The sequence below is a fragment of the Galeopterus variegatus genome, unplaced genomic scaffold (assembly GCF_000696425.1).
Source record: "Galeopterus variegatus unplaced genomic scaffold, G_variegatus-3.0.2 Scaffold883, whole genome shotgun sequence".
Taxonomy (NCBI): Eukaryota; Metazoa; Chordata; class Mammalia; order Dermoptera; family Cynocephalidae; genus Galeopterus; species Galeopterus variegatus.
In genome coordinates this window covers 591056-607316 of record NW_007726994.1, presented here as the reverse complement: position 1 = coordinate 607316, position 16261 = coordinate 591056, and the positions used below count along the sequence as shown (strand labels likewise).

At 38.3% G+C, this 16261-nt stretch overlaps 1 protein-coding gene across 1 annotated transcript in view; it reads right to left on the bottom strand.

Moving 5' to 3' along the window:
• Positions 1-14285: 14285 nt before the first annotated feature.
• Positions 14286-16261, bottom strand: part of TBR1 (T-box, brain, 1) — a 10492-nt gene continuing 8516 nt past the window's right edge. Inside the window, exon 7 of the mRNA XM_008573165.1 lies at positions 14286-16261. This exon is cut by the window's right edge and continues 30 nt beyond it. Within this exon, the coding sequence (XP_008571387.1) occupies positions 15955-16261 (307 nt within the window). The 3' untranslated portion in view covers positions 14286-15954.

Genomic DNA, 16261 nt, shown 5'->3' with positions numbered 1-16261 from the left:
TCTACCAGAATGAAAATTCTGGCTTAGGAGATCCTAGCAGTCAGGAGCAGAGCCCAAAGCATCAAGCCCAAGTGTAAAATTTCTTTGAAGTTTCATGTTTTAAAAGAAATCCATAGAGAAAGGATCAATGAATCACAACAGGGAAGTTCTTTGAGGGTCACAGAGGTAGCTTAATTTATTATTATGCAGTATAACTCATGGAAATCAATAAACAATATGAAAAAGTGATGTTCAAAGACCGGTGTGCTTCAGCCAAAAAAACCTAGAACCTAAAACCTTGGGTCTTTAGCATTTCTCATATCAAATTCCGAATTTATTGTCTTCCTAGAATAGAGTATGGGTTAATCCATTGAGCAATCTGGGGGTTTTCATGTAGTCTCTCCTGAAAAGCAGGGGCATTGAGGTTATTTAGGAGATTATTTTTCCTGCACTGTGTTCCCAATTACCTAGATATTGTTGGAGGCACCTCAGAACTGCCAGAAGGAACTGAGGGAGAGAGGCCCAGTGACTAGAAGTCCAGGGGCCTCACCCTGCTTCAACAGAGCAGCTCCACAGTTACATGTTTTATATTCTGTATATCAGTGCATTTTTAAAAAGAGTTCTGTTGCTAACAATTTTTAAAGTCTAAAGACTCCATCCTCCTTGGGAACCACAGACAGACAGAATATTCATGATCTTTTGTTAGTGCTTCTTTCTTTTGATTGTGTTATCCTAAACATGAATTAGCCTCTGTTCCCTTCAGTTCATACTAGTAGAGAGTAGTGTAAATTATGTGGTGACAGAAAAAATCTGATACCTGCAAGTTAAAAAACTGACTTTTTTTATTGAAAGCAAAATGTGTAAGAAATGAGTAACAGTGAAATTATTTAAGGCAATGTAGTTGTTTGCTTAGAACCTGAAAAGGGTAAGGAAAGAGAAGTATGAGAGTACTTCAAAAAGTTCGTGGAGGGGCCGGCCTGGTGGCGCACTGCTACAGTGCGCCGCTTGGGAGCGTGGCGGCGCTCCCGCTGAGGGTTCGGATCCCACATACAGACCGGCCGCTCACTGGCTGAGCGAGGTGCGGGTGCAACACCGAGGGTTGCGATCCCGTTGCCAGTCCCGGTCCAGTACGGGCGTGACACTGAGGGTTGCGATCCGTTGCCAGTCACAAGAAAAGACAAAAAGGAAAAGGAAAAAAAAAAAAAAAAGTTTGTGGAAATGGAATACTACTCAGCCATAAAAAAAGAATGGAATTCTGCCATTCACAGCAACATGGATGAGCTTGGAAAAAATTATATTAAATGAAATAAGCCAGGCACAGAAAGAGAAATACCACATGTCCTCACTCATAAGTGGAAGCAAAGGAAAGAAAGACAAAGAGAGATAGACCACAATAATACATTGAACTTTCAGAAGGAGAGAACAGACCTATAGTTACTAGAGGTGGGAAAAGGGGAGAGGAAGGAGGTTTAGAGAGAAATTGGGTAATGGACACAAAGAATATAATTACTATTTGTAATGATGAACATGTTAATAATATTGATTTGATTACATATTGTACACAAATACTGATAATCAACTCTGTACCCCATAAATATGTAAAACAATTATGTTGCACTTAAAAAATAAATGTAAAAAATTTTTTTAAAAATTTTTTTAATTTCTGGAAAAATAGAATTAAAAGATAATATCACACAAAAAAGATAATAACATATTTCCTAGTATGTGTTAACTAAATTCTACTGTATGATACCTTTTGATTTATGTATGCAACAATTCTATCAGAACATTTGAACAAATAAACAAGTTGCCATTCCTTTTTTATATACATTAAGTTTGGTTGATCAGTGAATAGACATTTTACGTTATGTAATAGGTTGTTGACAAATACAGTAATAAAATTTGTATAGTACTTCCCAATATGCAAAGTGTTATCATATATATTATTTAATAATGAAACAGAATGTTAAATCATCTAAATTCTATATTCTACTTCAAATTTTTCAGCTTGCTTTAAAATAAAAATATGTATTCCTCCTAAATCCTCAAGTAAAATTAACAATCTAGAAAAGCAAGTCACATTATTACAGTAAATTTTCTCTTATACCATCCCATCTCTGGATTACACATCCCCCAGAGTTACATGTTCCCTAGTTAGTGGATATCTTCGTATTTTAGATGCCAATTTCTAATTTTATCAATATCATCAAATTTTTAATTATGTCAAGACTGACATAGTTGGAACTGGAGAGAGGGTGGGGAAACAAATTTTCATATACTTATGGAGTAACTGTAAATTGATACAGCCTTTAGCCCAGAAATTCCACTTTTAGGAACTTATCCTATAAATATCTAACACAAGTATGCAGAAATAAATGTACAATGTAGCATTTTTTTACAGTAGCAAAATCTAGGGACAACTACATGTACATAAGTAAGGGACTGGTTAAGTTAGGTATGGTTTATCCACATAATGTAATGGTAAAGATGTTAAAAAGAATGAAATCAATATGCTCTGAGTTTGAAATATAGCCTAAATATATTCTTTAGTGGGAAATATAAGTTGCACAACAGTATATATGTTTTTTTCTAATAGAATTCATAGTAAAAGTCAATTTCAAGTTTAATCAAGCAGAGTTATTTCCATTTGACCAGAGGCCCAATTTATTTTAACCTAACATTGTGTTCCATTATACGGCACCCAGCCTTTCTAATTTTGCCTTCCTTTTACCTCCTCTACACACTTTATTTCCCAAGTATTAAAACTATTATCTATTTCTCAAATAGGCTTCTGCTTCCCTACCTCCTAGACGTTACTTACAACTTTTTTATCTGTCCAGAATGCCTTTCCACCCCCTGGACTTCTGCAAGTCCAACGTCAACAAGTATCACCAACATAAAGCCTTCAATGACTCTCTCTGCCAGGCATAATATCCTCTCCTATACTCCCAAAGGATTTTTCCTGTGCTTCTCTTCTAGAACTCACCACTCACCACTTTCTGTCTTGTAATACAGTCTTTTCACAAATCACAGAGAATCTATATTTAATTCATCCATGATTCCTCATATACTGCCTCAATCATAGTCAGCAATCAACAAAGTCTTGCAAATTAATCAAATCCATATAGAAAGTTCTTGTTAAGTCAGTCTGTCTTAGATAAAGGATACACAATCTTTTATCTTTCTGTGAAGAGAAGCTACTTTTCATTTCTCAAAGTTGTAACACAAGTAGGAGAGAAAGAAAATTCATCTAAACTACAATAACCCTAAACAGAAACATGAAATGGTAGTATAACAATGCCCATTATTACTCTTCTCTCAAATGGCAATCCACAAGAAAAAAAGGGTGGTCACACAGCCAGTTTGGCGATCTATCAGAGAGGCTTTCAAACTAATGACAGAGAAATCCTGAGCTTTCGTTCGGGTATTCCTGTCTTAGTTCACCTTAGTAAGTACATATGCAGTAGGATTTCTATAAAATGAACTATAACTATAGCAATGTTGCTTTCAGTTTGGAAAAAAAACTAAAACCTTTTCGGTAATTATATTTTAAGACAGCAAAAAAGAGCAAGGATAAATCAATCCATTAAGTCCAAAGATTTCATTTTAGAAATATTTGTATCCTCCTTCTTGCCAAATTGCATTCACTGATAAACAGATTTCATTTTTACCATAAACTTATCCTTTTTGTTATCTTGTAAAAATGAGAAGTAAAAGTAATCAGAAGATTGGCAGATGGAAGCAAGTGAGAAGCAATGTCCACAGATAATTCAGGAATAGGAAATGCCTGAATAATAAAAATTGACTATCTGTCATTTACAGAGAGTACATTAATTGAACAAACTAAGTATAATTTGTACAAATAAAACTTGGATCTCAAAAAATTTTAACACAGTCTTACTTTACTATCTTAAAAGGTTCAATAAAATATGACTAGGATAATGAAATTTAGTTTTGAAAAATATATAAAATCCAAAACAAGGAATAAACTAAAAACTGTGCATTTGTTCTCTAATCCTTTTACCATTTTTCAATCTGGGAACACTTCTAAATTTAGGAGTGAGCTATAATAAGCCATGGTCATATGACTGCCTAGTTTCTTGAACATTAATAAATACTTAATTCCAGCACAGATGAAATATTACATTTGCAGAGGTGGGTAAGAAATAAATTGAATCAGTAACTTTAACTTTTATTTTTGTTGGTTCTCTTTTATTTTTAAATCCCAGAACCTGCAGATTTCTAAAGATCAAACAAGCTAATCTGTTTGTACATAAAAACTATATGACTTTAATAGTTGAGGCTTAGCAAACCCCAAGATATACTTAACCAAGCTTTTTCTTTTTGAGTTTTAGCCATTTTGAGTACTGGAGCTGGTGAATTTTCATATTTTAAATTATATTTCTCAGCAAATAAACACCTCATTTAATTCTGTCTTCTAGTTATGGTATAATGCTTCCACCTACAGATATTATGTAAAACACAAATACAATCAATTAACTTATTTTTCCTTGGGAAAGTAATTGCAAATAAGACCCTTCACACTTTAGTGAATTCTGAATCTGAATGAAACAAAAATGAAAAGTTTCTATAATATTTCTATTATGATATACTGAATACAACAACTTCTCAAATATATAAATTAATTTGTGACTCAGTTTGCTGGGTGATGTTCACATCATGACTCAAATGGATGCAACCACTTAAAAATGAATGACTTGGAAGGTTGCCATGAACTAAGAAGCTATCTGAGTAAGTAAGCTGCTTGAATCTGGCCTATATTGAGGGAAAGAAATTTTTCCATCTGACATATTTAGAGATAATCCCTCTATAACTGAATTGAAATATGGTATATGGCTGGCATTGCTTATAATGACTTCCCATCCTTAGAATTCTGTATTTGTTCCATGGATTAGGACTATTCTGGATACTCTGGCATCTATTCTTTTGAGAATGACATCAGATGTCAAACATGCAATACTTCCAGCAAACATCCAGTTTCAGTCTCTCCAGATAAAGGCTACCTTATGGATGATTGTAGAGTTTCCAGAGACAGCACTAATTATCATGTATTATCACGATAAGCTGGAAGAGGAATATAAATGCTTCTTCTATACAGAAAGTGAGAAGACAGTGTTCATCGGGTCACTTTTCTCTTATAGTCAAGGGGATAAACAACCTGTTCTGAAAGGTGACTGTACCGCCACAATGTTTAAAAAAATAGAAAGTCATTTAAAAAGTTATTTTAAAATCTATGTACATTTTATTTTTAAGAAAGTTGCCATTACCATAGTCCCTAGGCATGAAATTATAATGAACAGGTAGTCTGCCACCATTAATAGCTGCTAAACTTAAAAATAAATAAACAAATCCTCTACCTTTTCTTTCATTACAAAATAAACAAAAACCCTAAATCAATGGTTCCCAGATTTTGCAGCATATTAGAATCACTTAAGAATCTTTAAAAAGTACTGATGCCTGGATCCCACCACCAGATATTTTGGTATGGGGTGCGAATCTAGCCATCCAAATTTTTAAAACTCCTCTGGTGATTCTAATGTGAATCAATTGACCTAGAGACTATGAAAAGTTGCTGCTATCCTCTTCCCTCCATCCAGGTACGTCTTCATGTAAGGAAAGGGAAGCAGGCAGTTCATGCAAAGAACCACACCAGCAAGTAATGGGCCTGCTTACCCCAAGACTAGTAGTGACCTTGATTTTCAATAAATCAATATGCTTGGAGTAAGTATGAGTATGTGTGCAAGAGAGACGAGAGAGAGAGAGAGAGAGAGAGAGAGAGAGAGAGAGAGAGAGAGAGAGAAATACATGAAATGCCTTTAAAAAAAAAGAAAAAAGAAAGAAAGGTTAAGCCCTAAATAAAATATAAAAATCTCAAGGAGAGATGCCTTAAGCTTCTATAATGGAAATAACATTGTAAAGGTGAGTCTCTCCATCTTTATGCCCAATCACTCTTTGTGCCATACATTCAAGTGAATTATTAGATAAGATTTGCTCTATTTTGCTAATAGGTATATTATACCATTCTAGAAAAAAAAATCAAAATACATGCATAGAGATATAAGAGAAAATTGAGGACATTCTAGGCTACTCAAATTAGCAATATCACTATGGCAATGTTTTTCAAACTTCAAGTCACTGTCCATTAGAGAATCATAAAATAAATTTACTAGAATTTTCTTTTCAATGAAATTGAACATCAAAGAAAAAGTATCAGAGTATATCAATATGGTAAATGCAAATATTATTTTGTAAAACTTTTTTGTGTATGTATGTGTGTGTATATCTATTACTGTGAATCCCAGTTTAAAAATTTTGAAAGATCTAGAGGTAGTTCTTCTACCCTAGCTCAGAATATTTGAACTCAAACTGCATAGGAAGTCAGAGGTCCACAAAAACCACAGTTCTTTAAAGCTGGAAGATGTTTGAAAGATTTAGTTACAATTTTATTTTACAAATGAAGATAGTGAAAATCATAGAAATAAAATGTTTTAGTTGTGTCCACTGTGTTTTCTACTATACCACAGGAGTCAAGTTCTTTTGAGAGCTATAGTTCCAAAACAAATTTAATATAGGTATCTTACATACTAAATTTCCATGGCACCAACTACAAATTTTCAGTCATAATATCAACATTTTTTGACATAGTGCCATTTTCACCAACTTCTTACTCAAATAGAAGTCATACTATGTGCAATTCAAGTAATAATAAATTTAAAGACTCTTGATCCTAATGCTAGGAAGTATAAAATTATTTTAAATTAAAAAGGTACTTCTTCAGGATCTAGTAGGAGATCCCCAAAGAGCACACAGTCATGACGGTACCTAGGGCAGCAGACTGCAAGGAGTGTCAAAAATACCCATTACTTTTCTTGACTTTATATTCTTGTTCTCCAGACTCATCATGCTGTTACAATCACATACACACACATATTTACATTTTGAAAGATGACTCTAAAGCAAAAAGAATTGAAAACGAAATTTAAAATGTGTGTAGCTTTAAAGTTTAAACTCAGGAACAAAGAGTTCCCTAAAGAAGGGGTAATGCAAGTAAAATTTTTTCTCATGATCTGCAAGGCCTGAATCTCTTAGGTTTGGTACTGTATTTTTTCGTAGCTATGTAGAGAAAGGGCTGATAGTAATGTATTTAGTTAATAAAATATGGTACACATGATTGTATAGCCATAATAACCCTTTCTTCTTAATGGCATTGGCATAAAAAATTCATATTGCAATCTCCTTAATGGGTTAAATTAATATTAACTTAAAAAATTAACTTTTAAAAACTTATTTTCTTTTTTTTTTTTTTCCTTTTTTTTTTTTTTGTCTTTTTTCGTGTCCGGCAACGGATCGCAACCCTCAGTGTCGCGCCCGTACCGGACCGGGACCCGCAACGGGATCGCAACCCTCGGTGTTGCGCCCACACCTCACTCAGCCAGTGAGCGGCCGGTCTGTATGTGGGATCCGAACCCTTGGCAGGAGCGCCGCCGCACTCGCAAGCGGTGCACTGTAGCAGTGCGCCACCGGGCCGGCCCAAACTTATTTTAATTTTCATCATGTTAAAACTTAGGGTAAGGGTAAAGAGAACATGAGTTAGCATCAGATGGTTTGAGGAAAGAAAGACGAATAGGAAAATCCAGAATGTCAATTTAAAATGTATCAGGCTACAAGAAATAAGAAACCAAATAAGTGAAGGCTATTAAACAATGGGTTAAAGATATACAAATATCAAGAAAAACATTACAAGATCTTCTTTCTCCTATCCTATTCTTCCATATCACAAGTTACATGTCTAGCAAGTTTTCTTACAAGAGGTATCTAAGGACATACCCTGTGAAATGAAAACCCTACGGAAACCCATAAAAATGAATGAATGAATGAAAAAAGTGAATGAGTAAATGAATAAATAAGTAAGCATGCAAGCAGAGATAGCCATGAAAGAAAAGCTGGAAGAAGGAAGGAGAAAATGAAGGAATTGTAGAATCCGTAATTCTGAAGCACCCAAAGGGCTAATTATGATTTAAAATAGCTAAGAGAATAAAGATTAGTCTGCAATAAGGCCATTACATTTGGTTAAGAGTACACTGGTGAACATAGTAAATAAGATTGTAATGTCTGTGCAAATGAGGGAGCTGAATTGAAAAGGATCAAAGAAAGCATTGAAAGATGGGCCTAAGTACAAAAGAGAGCAAGGATAAATGCAATGCCTCATATAGCTAAGAATGTTATGTGTAAAGAAGAGAACAGAAATACCAATAAAGACAAAAATATTAAGTTGTCCTTGTTGTTCTTTCACAAATACAAAATGAAACAAGATAACAGAAAGTGAATATCAAGAGACAAGTGATGATAGAGGTATTTAGGTAAAGGCACACACACACATAAACAGTGAGGGAGGGGTTAAATAAAAAGACATTGTATCTGACGTTTGTCCTCAAGTCTTTACAATTGCTTTTGAGGAAAGCATAAAAGTTCTGACCTGAAATAAACAAACTGATGAATCAGATACAGATTTTATAAAGATTCAGATTCAGAGTGGTAGTGTGAGAAAAAAAAAGAGTAGGCTTTAAAAAAAGTTGTTGGCAAGAGAGTCAACAAGGGCAAAATGAGTGTCAGAGAGAGCAGAGTTAGAGGAGGAGAGAACAAATATGCTGAGGAGGAAGTCAGTATGTTTCTTTGACTTTCTCCACAGGAAAAAAGCAGAATGTGAGCATAAATTAAGAGAGTGAATCCCAAAGGTGAATGAGCTCTATGAATTATTAGGAATGCAGTCATTTAAAAAATAGCAAATTAAGACAGAGGTAGGGAAAAAAAATTTTATTTGAGCAAAACATATAGCATTCAATGGTAAGTAAACTTGAAAGGGTAAGTTCTCACTATAGTATCTATTTTCTTAAAGGAAGGTTCTGAGTAGCAAACATTGCTGTTATTTTGTAAAATTATGTCCAAAATTATAATTTTTCAATTCAAAAACAGATCAGATACAAAAGTATTAGCCACTTTTGAAACATTTTTAATTAGAAATGATGCTTTGGCCTTCAGTAAATCCCCAATTGAGCAAGCCATTCAAAATAATAGAAATCTATATATTAACTGAAAAGTTCTCATAAAATGTCTGTGTTGACTGCAGATGGTCTAAATTGAATCTATGTAAAATGCATGTATATTTATTCACTGAAGTTCAAGGATGTTAAACTAAAAAGAAAAAAATTGTGATTGCTTAATGTTGTAAATACAAAGATTAAATTAAGAAAGTCATAATTCCACAAAGTAGCCTATAATTTGACTACATTATAAAGGGGGAGAGGTAATTTGCTAATTCATATTTTAGATACAATCAAAGAAAACATTACCTTCTAATGCATAAGGAGAAAAAAACATCATCGAGCTCAAAAAGAATAACCTTTTGTTGATAGAAGATGGCAAATGTTTGCATGTTCACGTGTGTGTATATCACTATTCAAAAAGTATGTTTAAAGCACACACACAATTCAAACACGCGTATCTGAAATAATAGTGCTTTCTATCAGCTTTCAAAGGCAAACTTACATGTGCCTACAAATGGCAGCCCAGCAGGCAGTGACATCAGACCTAGAAAGGATGTGGCCTGTATAGTGTGCAGTGAAGTGCAGTGCTCTACTTGTTTGCAATGGTTTTATTTTTCGACTAGTTTTATCACACTTGGCATGAACAAGGGAACATGTGCTTTGCTAAATTTGAACTTTTAAGATGAAACTGAATTAACTGAGAACCAAAAAATTGCTTTGAATTTTTCTAAGATTGAAAAACGCCTTCCCTTTCATACTAGGAATGGCAAAATAGATGACAAATACATCTTAAATGTTTAAATGTGAGCTAGAAAGACCCTGCAGTTTAAGAACATTGTTGGCTTTTTCCTTTTTAGGCACCTGAAATAGGATTGTAATAAAAAGGCTTTTTCCGATAAAGTACACTTTGGTTAACCTGAAGAGATTTACTAACCCTAAACATAATAAAACTAATACAAGCACTAAACCTAATATAAGCAAGATTTTATTTTTCAACCAGAAAATTTAATTTGCCATTTCTTAAAACTGAGTATAATCATCAAAATATAGAGCTAACTCTTGCCCCTAAACTTCGTTTTACATTATTTTTTTTCCTACTAGTGTTGGAACAAAATAGCTATATAGGCTAAAACAACAAGCAGCATATCCTTAGAGATGCTCTCCCCTCATAAACGACCTCTTTCGCCTCATAAAAGGTGTGCCATGATACCCAAATATAAATGTTTTATATATAAAATGAGTGCCTTGTCAGGCAGATATTTTTAAAGAGTTGGAGTCCAAAATAATTTTAATATACAATTCAAGTTATAAATTGCAGGATATGTTTATAAAGAATCTAGTGATAAGTAATAGGTCAAACAACCTAAAAGAACCAGCTTGTGGTACAAGCTTCATTGCATTAATAATGTCACAGTTAGTATTTTTATAAAATTAAATATTACCAGCAAGAGTCTTCTTAATGCCATGTTCCTAATACTAGATTACATATTTATTTCAGAGTTAGCATAATAAGAGAGAGAGCTATCACTACAAGGTCTAATAAGCCATGCTTTTTTTGTTTTGTTTTGTTTTGCTTTTCATTGCTTTAATGGAACTATTCAAATCAAATTTTTCACGCCATGCCTTGAACACTGCTGCAAACCATACTGTGGGTGTAAAATACAAGCAAGGCGGATATAATCAGCTCAGATGAGTCCAGTGATTTGTACACCATCAAGTTTACTTTATTGTGAAAGCAGTGGGGTTTTCTTTCAAGGGAATATATTTTTAAATGTGAGGCAACCTAACATACTAGCTGAAGACAGGAACCAGGAAGACACAAATCTCAAAGCAACTGAATTAAACCAAGTATAATTCAAAAAATTCAAAACCTCTGTCTTCTCTTAGAGATTATTATCTTGTTGTTCTGGCAAAAGAAAACCTGACTGTCCAAAAGTAAATCTTGCATTTGGATTGTAACTTCAATGAATCACAGCTTAAAAAGTCTCAGCTACCTTTTAAAGAACTGATTTTAGTGATATTAGGCTAAAATATTACTCTTTCAAATATCAAAATCAGCCAAGCAATTGCCAACATACCAAAAAAATTAAATATTTTAAAAATTGAATCGAATCATTAGGCTCCAAAGTTGTCTACTATTTCATAAGTTTTTCTAAAACTAATAACTGTTGCTTTTGCTTTCAGGAGAAAACACAGTTTTGTTTTCACACAAGATCATGGGTTCTACTCTTTTTCCTATCCCATGGCCAAAATGCCTACATGATAAAATAATTCATATACACACACAAAAAAGTGCTGCACCTGAGGACAGGGTGAACGTTTTATAAAATCACTTATTAACACACACATTGTCCAAATATTGCAATAGAGCTTTTTTTAATTCTCTGGGAATATAAATTGCCTCTATTGAACAAAGCTATTGTTCTTAACCTGAATTCTAAACAGAAAGTAGATCATCCTTTAAACCTTCAGTGCTGAAAAGATAAACACTTAATATCACACACACAGAAAAGGTGGGTCCCAAAGTTTTAGCGGTGGTAAGAAAATTTAACTGCAGGAGGTAAGGGGGCTCAGAAAGTTCTCTATAGGCCCTAAATTACTATACTTTAAAAGCTCTGGTGAGGTAAGTCGGTCCCAAAAAGAAAGAAACAACCTGACTTTTAAAACCACATGTCCGGTAAGTTTCTGCTAGTCCTAAAAAGGTTTTCGCGTCTTACATCCTAATCAGTTGTGGGGCCTGGCTCTAAAAGAGCAGAGTGCCGGGAGGCTGCGCCATTAGGCCCGAGCCAAAGCCAGAGCCAAGGCCGCGGGCCCTTCTCGATGGGTCGGGAGCGGGAAGGGGGTACTCAGAGAACCGATTGGCTCCTGGCCTGAATCCGGGCCTGGACTCATAGTTTCGACCCACAGCCTGGACCCCTGACCTGGACCGGAGGCCGTGACAGCCAGGGCGCCGCCGCCCGCCCGACGGCGAAGCGGGATTGCCCTGGCCCGGGCTCAGAGGCGACGCCAGGCCTCCGGAACGGCCCGAACGGCTGCCCTCGGCTCGGATGCGCCCAGGCCCGGCTGCAGTCTCGCCTGCGAGGACAGGACTAACCGCAACGGCGCGCTCTGTTCCCGCCTCCGCCTCCACCGACGGGCCGCGTCTGCCCGGAGGGTGAAACACCGAGGGCGTAGCACCCCTCTGGCCCGGCAGAGCCGCACCTGCCCGCGGCCGCGCTCAACCCCGAGTAAGACTGAAAGCGAATTAAGATGGCGCGGATTGCGAGGGCGGGAAGGCATGGGCAGAATAAAGTGCTAGCCGCACGTTCGCCTTCTTTTTAATTCCTTTCTCTTTTGAAAACACACTACTGAAAACTGAGGAAGTCCGAGTTTAGGCGGAAGATGCGCCATCCCTCTCCGTCCTCACCCTAACCCCTACCCTCACGGAGATAAAAGGCAACTCGAATTCTAACCCGGGACGCGAACTTTGATCCCCACAGGGCCTCCCACATCCAAACTCTGATTTCCTTTGAACAGCAGCAGCTTCTCAGACACACTGACAGTGTCACTTCACTAGACACCCAAGACTTCTTGGAAGCGAGGAGAAATGATCATGTTTTAAAGGGGCAAGAACGCACACTGCCTCCGAGAGGAGCGCGAAGCTGCAAATTTACCTCACGCTGACTCAGTCCACACAGCAGATGGTGGCAGAGCTGCAAGGGAAACGACCTCCCCGATTTTTTTAAGAACTTCCTAATATCAGCTAAAGCGCGTCTTTCAGTACAAGGCACTACGTTCCTGTGAAATCTATCCTCGGCTTCTCAGAGCTTCGTTTACGCACATGACACCGACTCCTTCGCTCACGGTGACTCTGCCCCGAGGGCGGCGGGCCGGGCTGGGCGCCGCGCGCTCCCGCGGCCGGGGCTCGGGTCAGAGAGGAGAGCGCGGGCCCGTCGCCCCCGCATCCCGCGCCCTCCCGACAGCACGTGTGCCGCCTCCTCTGCGGGCCTGGGTGGCCGGGTCCGAGAAACGCAGCTGGGGTCGGGAGGGTGACGACATGAAGGCACCGCTCCACTTCCCTTGCTACACGGGCCCCGTGTTTTGTACTTTTCGTCCTCTTGTTTAGTTCTTAGGTGTGGGGAGGGAGAAGAAAACACAAAGGAAAATCAGTTCATCGCTTTTCTATGTGGCAGACAAAACTCCACGGAACGCCGTCTAGTGGCGGAATTGCCCTGGGAAGACAAGTCAGCTTTATTCTCTCTCGAATTTTCTTCTTAATTGGAATTTTGAAGCCTATTTACATCTGTCAAACTGCAAAGGGGATACAGGACAATCTCTAGGTGGTGGTAAATATAGTCCCTTAACTTGAGACTGGCCCAGACCAAGCAAGAATTTTGAAACATTTCCCCCCTTTCCTGGGTCACCTCTCTTTGAAAACAAAGCTACAAAAATTGCTTCTCCAAGAGGTAAAGGCAGAACCGTGCGGACTCCTTCCTTGTCCAAGACGCAGCACCCCCAGGGCTGGAATTCCGTATTTCTACATTTGTTCTTAAGGGATGGGATCTGGCAAAGGGATAGGGGTAGGACTAGCAAAGGGATTCCACCACAAAGGAACAGAGTGGTGTCCCTCCTCCCCACCCCCAGACCTCCCAAAGCAGGTTTTAAACTCAGTGGTTAAAAACGGCCCTTTCACGAATTTGTCCTATGGGTCCTTCTCCACTCTGCACCCGCCCACCCCAACCCCTGCCCAAGCCTGCGAAACCATCCGCGGAAGACACGTAGGCCCTTCAGTGTGTGCGGTTAGAGATTTGCCACTCACCTCCAAGGCCTCGTATGCAAGACCAGAAATTTCGACATCTGCGGTCAACAGCCTATTTTGACAGGCATTTAAATTACACCCTATTCTCGAACGCCTCCCGCCTTTGTAAAATGTAAAGAAATTCTTAACTCCTTATTTAAAGACACTACTTGCTCGCATTATTTCCAACGTCAGGAAGAACCAGATAGATATAAGAAAAAGTGCGTATATTTTCCTGGAAAAAAAAAATGAGCACAGTAAAATATAACTTGACTCATAGGAAACTAAATAATTGTAAATAAGAAAAAAGTAATTCCTGGTAGTGCTATTAAACAAACTAAAGGGGGAAATGGGAGGTGGTTCCCATTAAACAGACCGCCATATATCGGAGTGGGGAAAGGCTAGTCCTCCGTATCCTTTAAAAGTAATCACCTATAATAAATTATTTTCAAACTGTAAACTGCTTTCGAACACCATAGTTAGCGTTTTACCAGGTTTATTTTGCTTGTTATACACAGACGATACAAACGAGCAAAAAACAAAACGTTTCTCAGTGGAGTGTGTACTTGTATAAATTATTCAGTTCACAGACAAAACGAAACAAATATAAAAATCACAACATTAGATTTACAGAAGAGCCAAAATATACACACGTTTAGACCCTGAATTCCTATTAGGAAAAATCCCCCCCACGGACTGGAATCTAGATTGAATATTGTGTATGATGCATATTTCACATTATTTTTTTTTAAAAAAGTATAGGTTTGCTACACAACATTAGAAATTCTACTAACCTATTTCCAGGAGGATTAATGCTCCTTATCAAATATAACAAGACTTAGAGGGGAGAAAAATCAGTCTTACTTGCACTAATGCTAGTGTTCTCCCACGGAAGTCAAATTTCAGCTGTTTCTAGGTGGCGGGGAAATCATTTTCAAAACTAAAATGCAGTAAAATATACAACTCACACAATTCATCTTCACTAGACTATACTATAGTTACCAACAATTCAGTCATCTATATCATTAGTATTCATTACAAAGATTTACAGCATATAAAGGTGGAGGGGGGACTGAAAAGATATTCAGAAACAGTTTGTCAGCATATTTGGCACCTGCACAGACCAGTAATGGATTTGGCACTTTGGGAAAAAACAAATAAGGCAAAATAATATTGCTGATGTCGGAGCTATTCTATTTAGAAGGAAGGGGGGCGGGGAGACATACAACTCCAGTTGACTTTGCTTTGCAGGCATCATGCCACTTAATCGACTTGCCTATGAACAGACACCTATCCTTTACAGGTGTCTGGGCGGATTCTCCTTAGCTATTTGTGTGCACTAGGGCACATAGTAATTTCATGCAACGGACTGAAGAGAAGTGAGAAACCCATCACTATCGAGTATTTCATGTTTCTAGAGCCCCTTAGAATATTGTTAATCATCTCACAAGAAAATAAAAAGAGATAGAAAGAATGAGAGGAGAAAAAGAAAAGCAAAGAAAGAAAAGGAAAGGAATAAAAAGATTAAGCATGAACTGGTTTTGTGCCTTGACAATGAGAATAAAAACTAGCCATTCGTTACAATAAATTAACACTATGTACAATCATTTCACAGGCTTTGTTCCACTGAAATTATTAACATCCCTACCATCCATCCATCCACTCGGGTATAAGAAAGGACGCGCCGGGTGGGTCCTGGTTCTAGAGTCAACATCCTATGGTTAATGGGGAGGCCGAGACTTGGCGGGTCGGAATCGCTGCTGCCTGACAGGACTGCCCAGGTCTCCTAAAGGTGAAGTTTCATCACAAGAAAGAGAAGGAGGGGATGAGAAAAAGACGACGGGGAGGAGGATCGTTAGGAGGATAACTTCACAGAAGGAAAGTAGTAGGAAAACCGAAAGGTTTACAGCAAAGTTGAAGGTCGGTGCGCTAATTGCAGAGACTGCTGTGCAAAAAAAGTTAAAATCACACTTGGAGACCTGCACTTACTCCCTGCAGACGGTCATCGAAGGTCAAATAAAATGAGAGGGTGCGTAGGGTGGGGTCTGGGGAGAGGGAGCTGGGGAAGAGTTGTGAGGGGCTGGCTGAGGGTCCAGGCCGGGGCGCGGCGCGGAGCTGGCGGGCAGGGGCGGCCTAGCTGTGCGAGTAGAAGCCGTAGTAGCCGCCTATGTCCTTGGCGCAGTTCTTCTCGCAGTCCCGCTGGGCCAGCACCTCGCTCTTGAGCGGGGACGAGCTCTCGGACACAGGCGTGTCGGCGGGTGAGATCCGCCTCCTCTTGGCCTGCTCGTAAATCCCCGAGTCGCTCGAGTCGATGGACTTGATGGAGGACGGCGTCTCGATCCAGCTGGAGTCGGACAGGTCCTTGGGCTTGGCGTCCTCGGCGGTGCCGGGCGGCAGCGGCGAGCGCTCGGCGGCCAGGCCCTCGGCCTCCTCGCCCAGG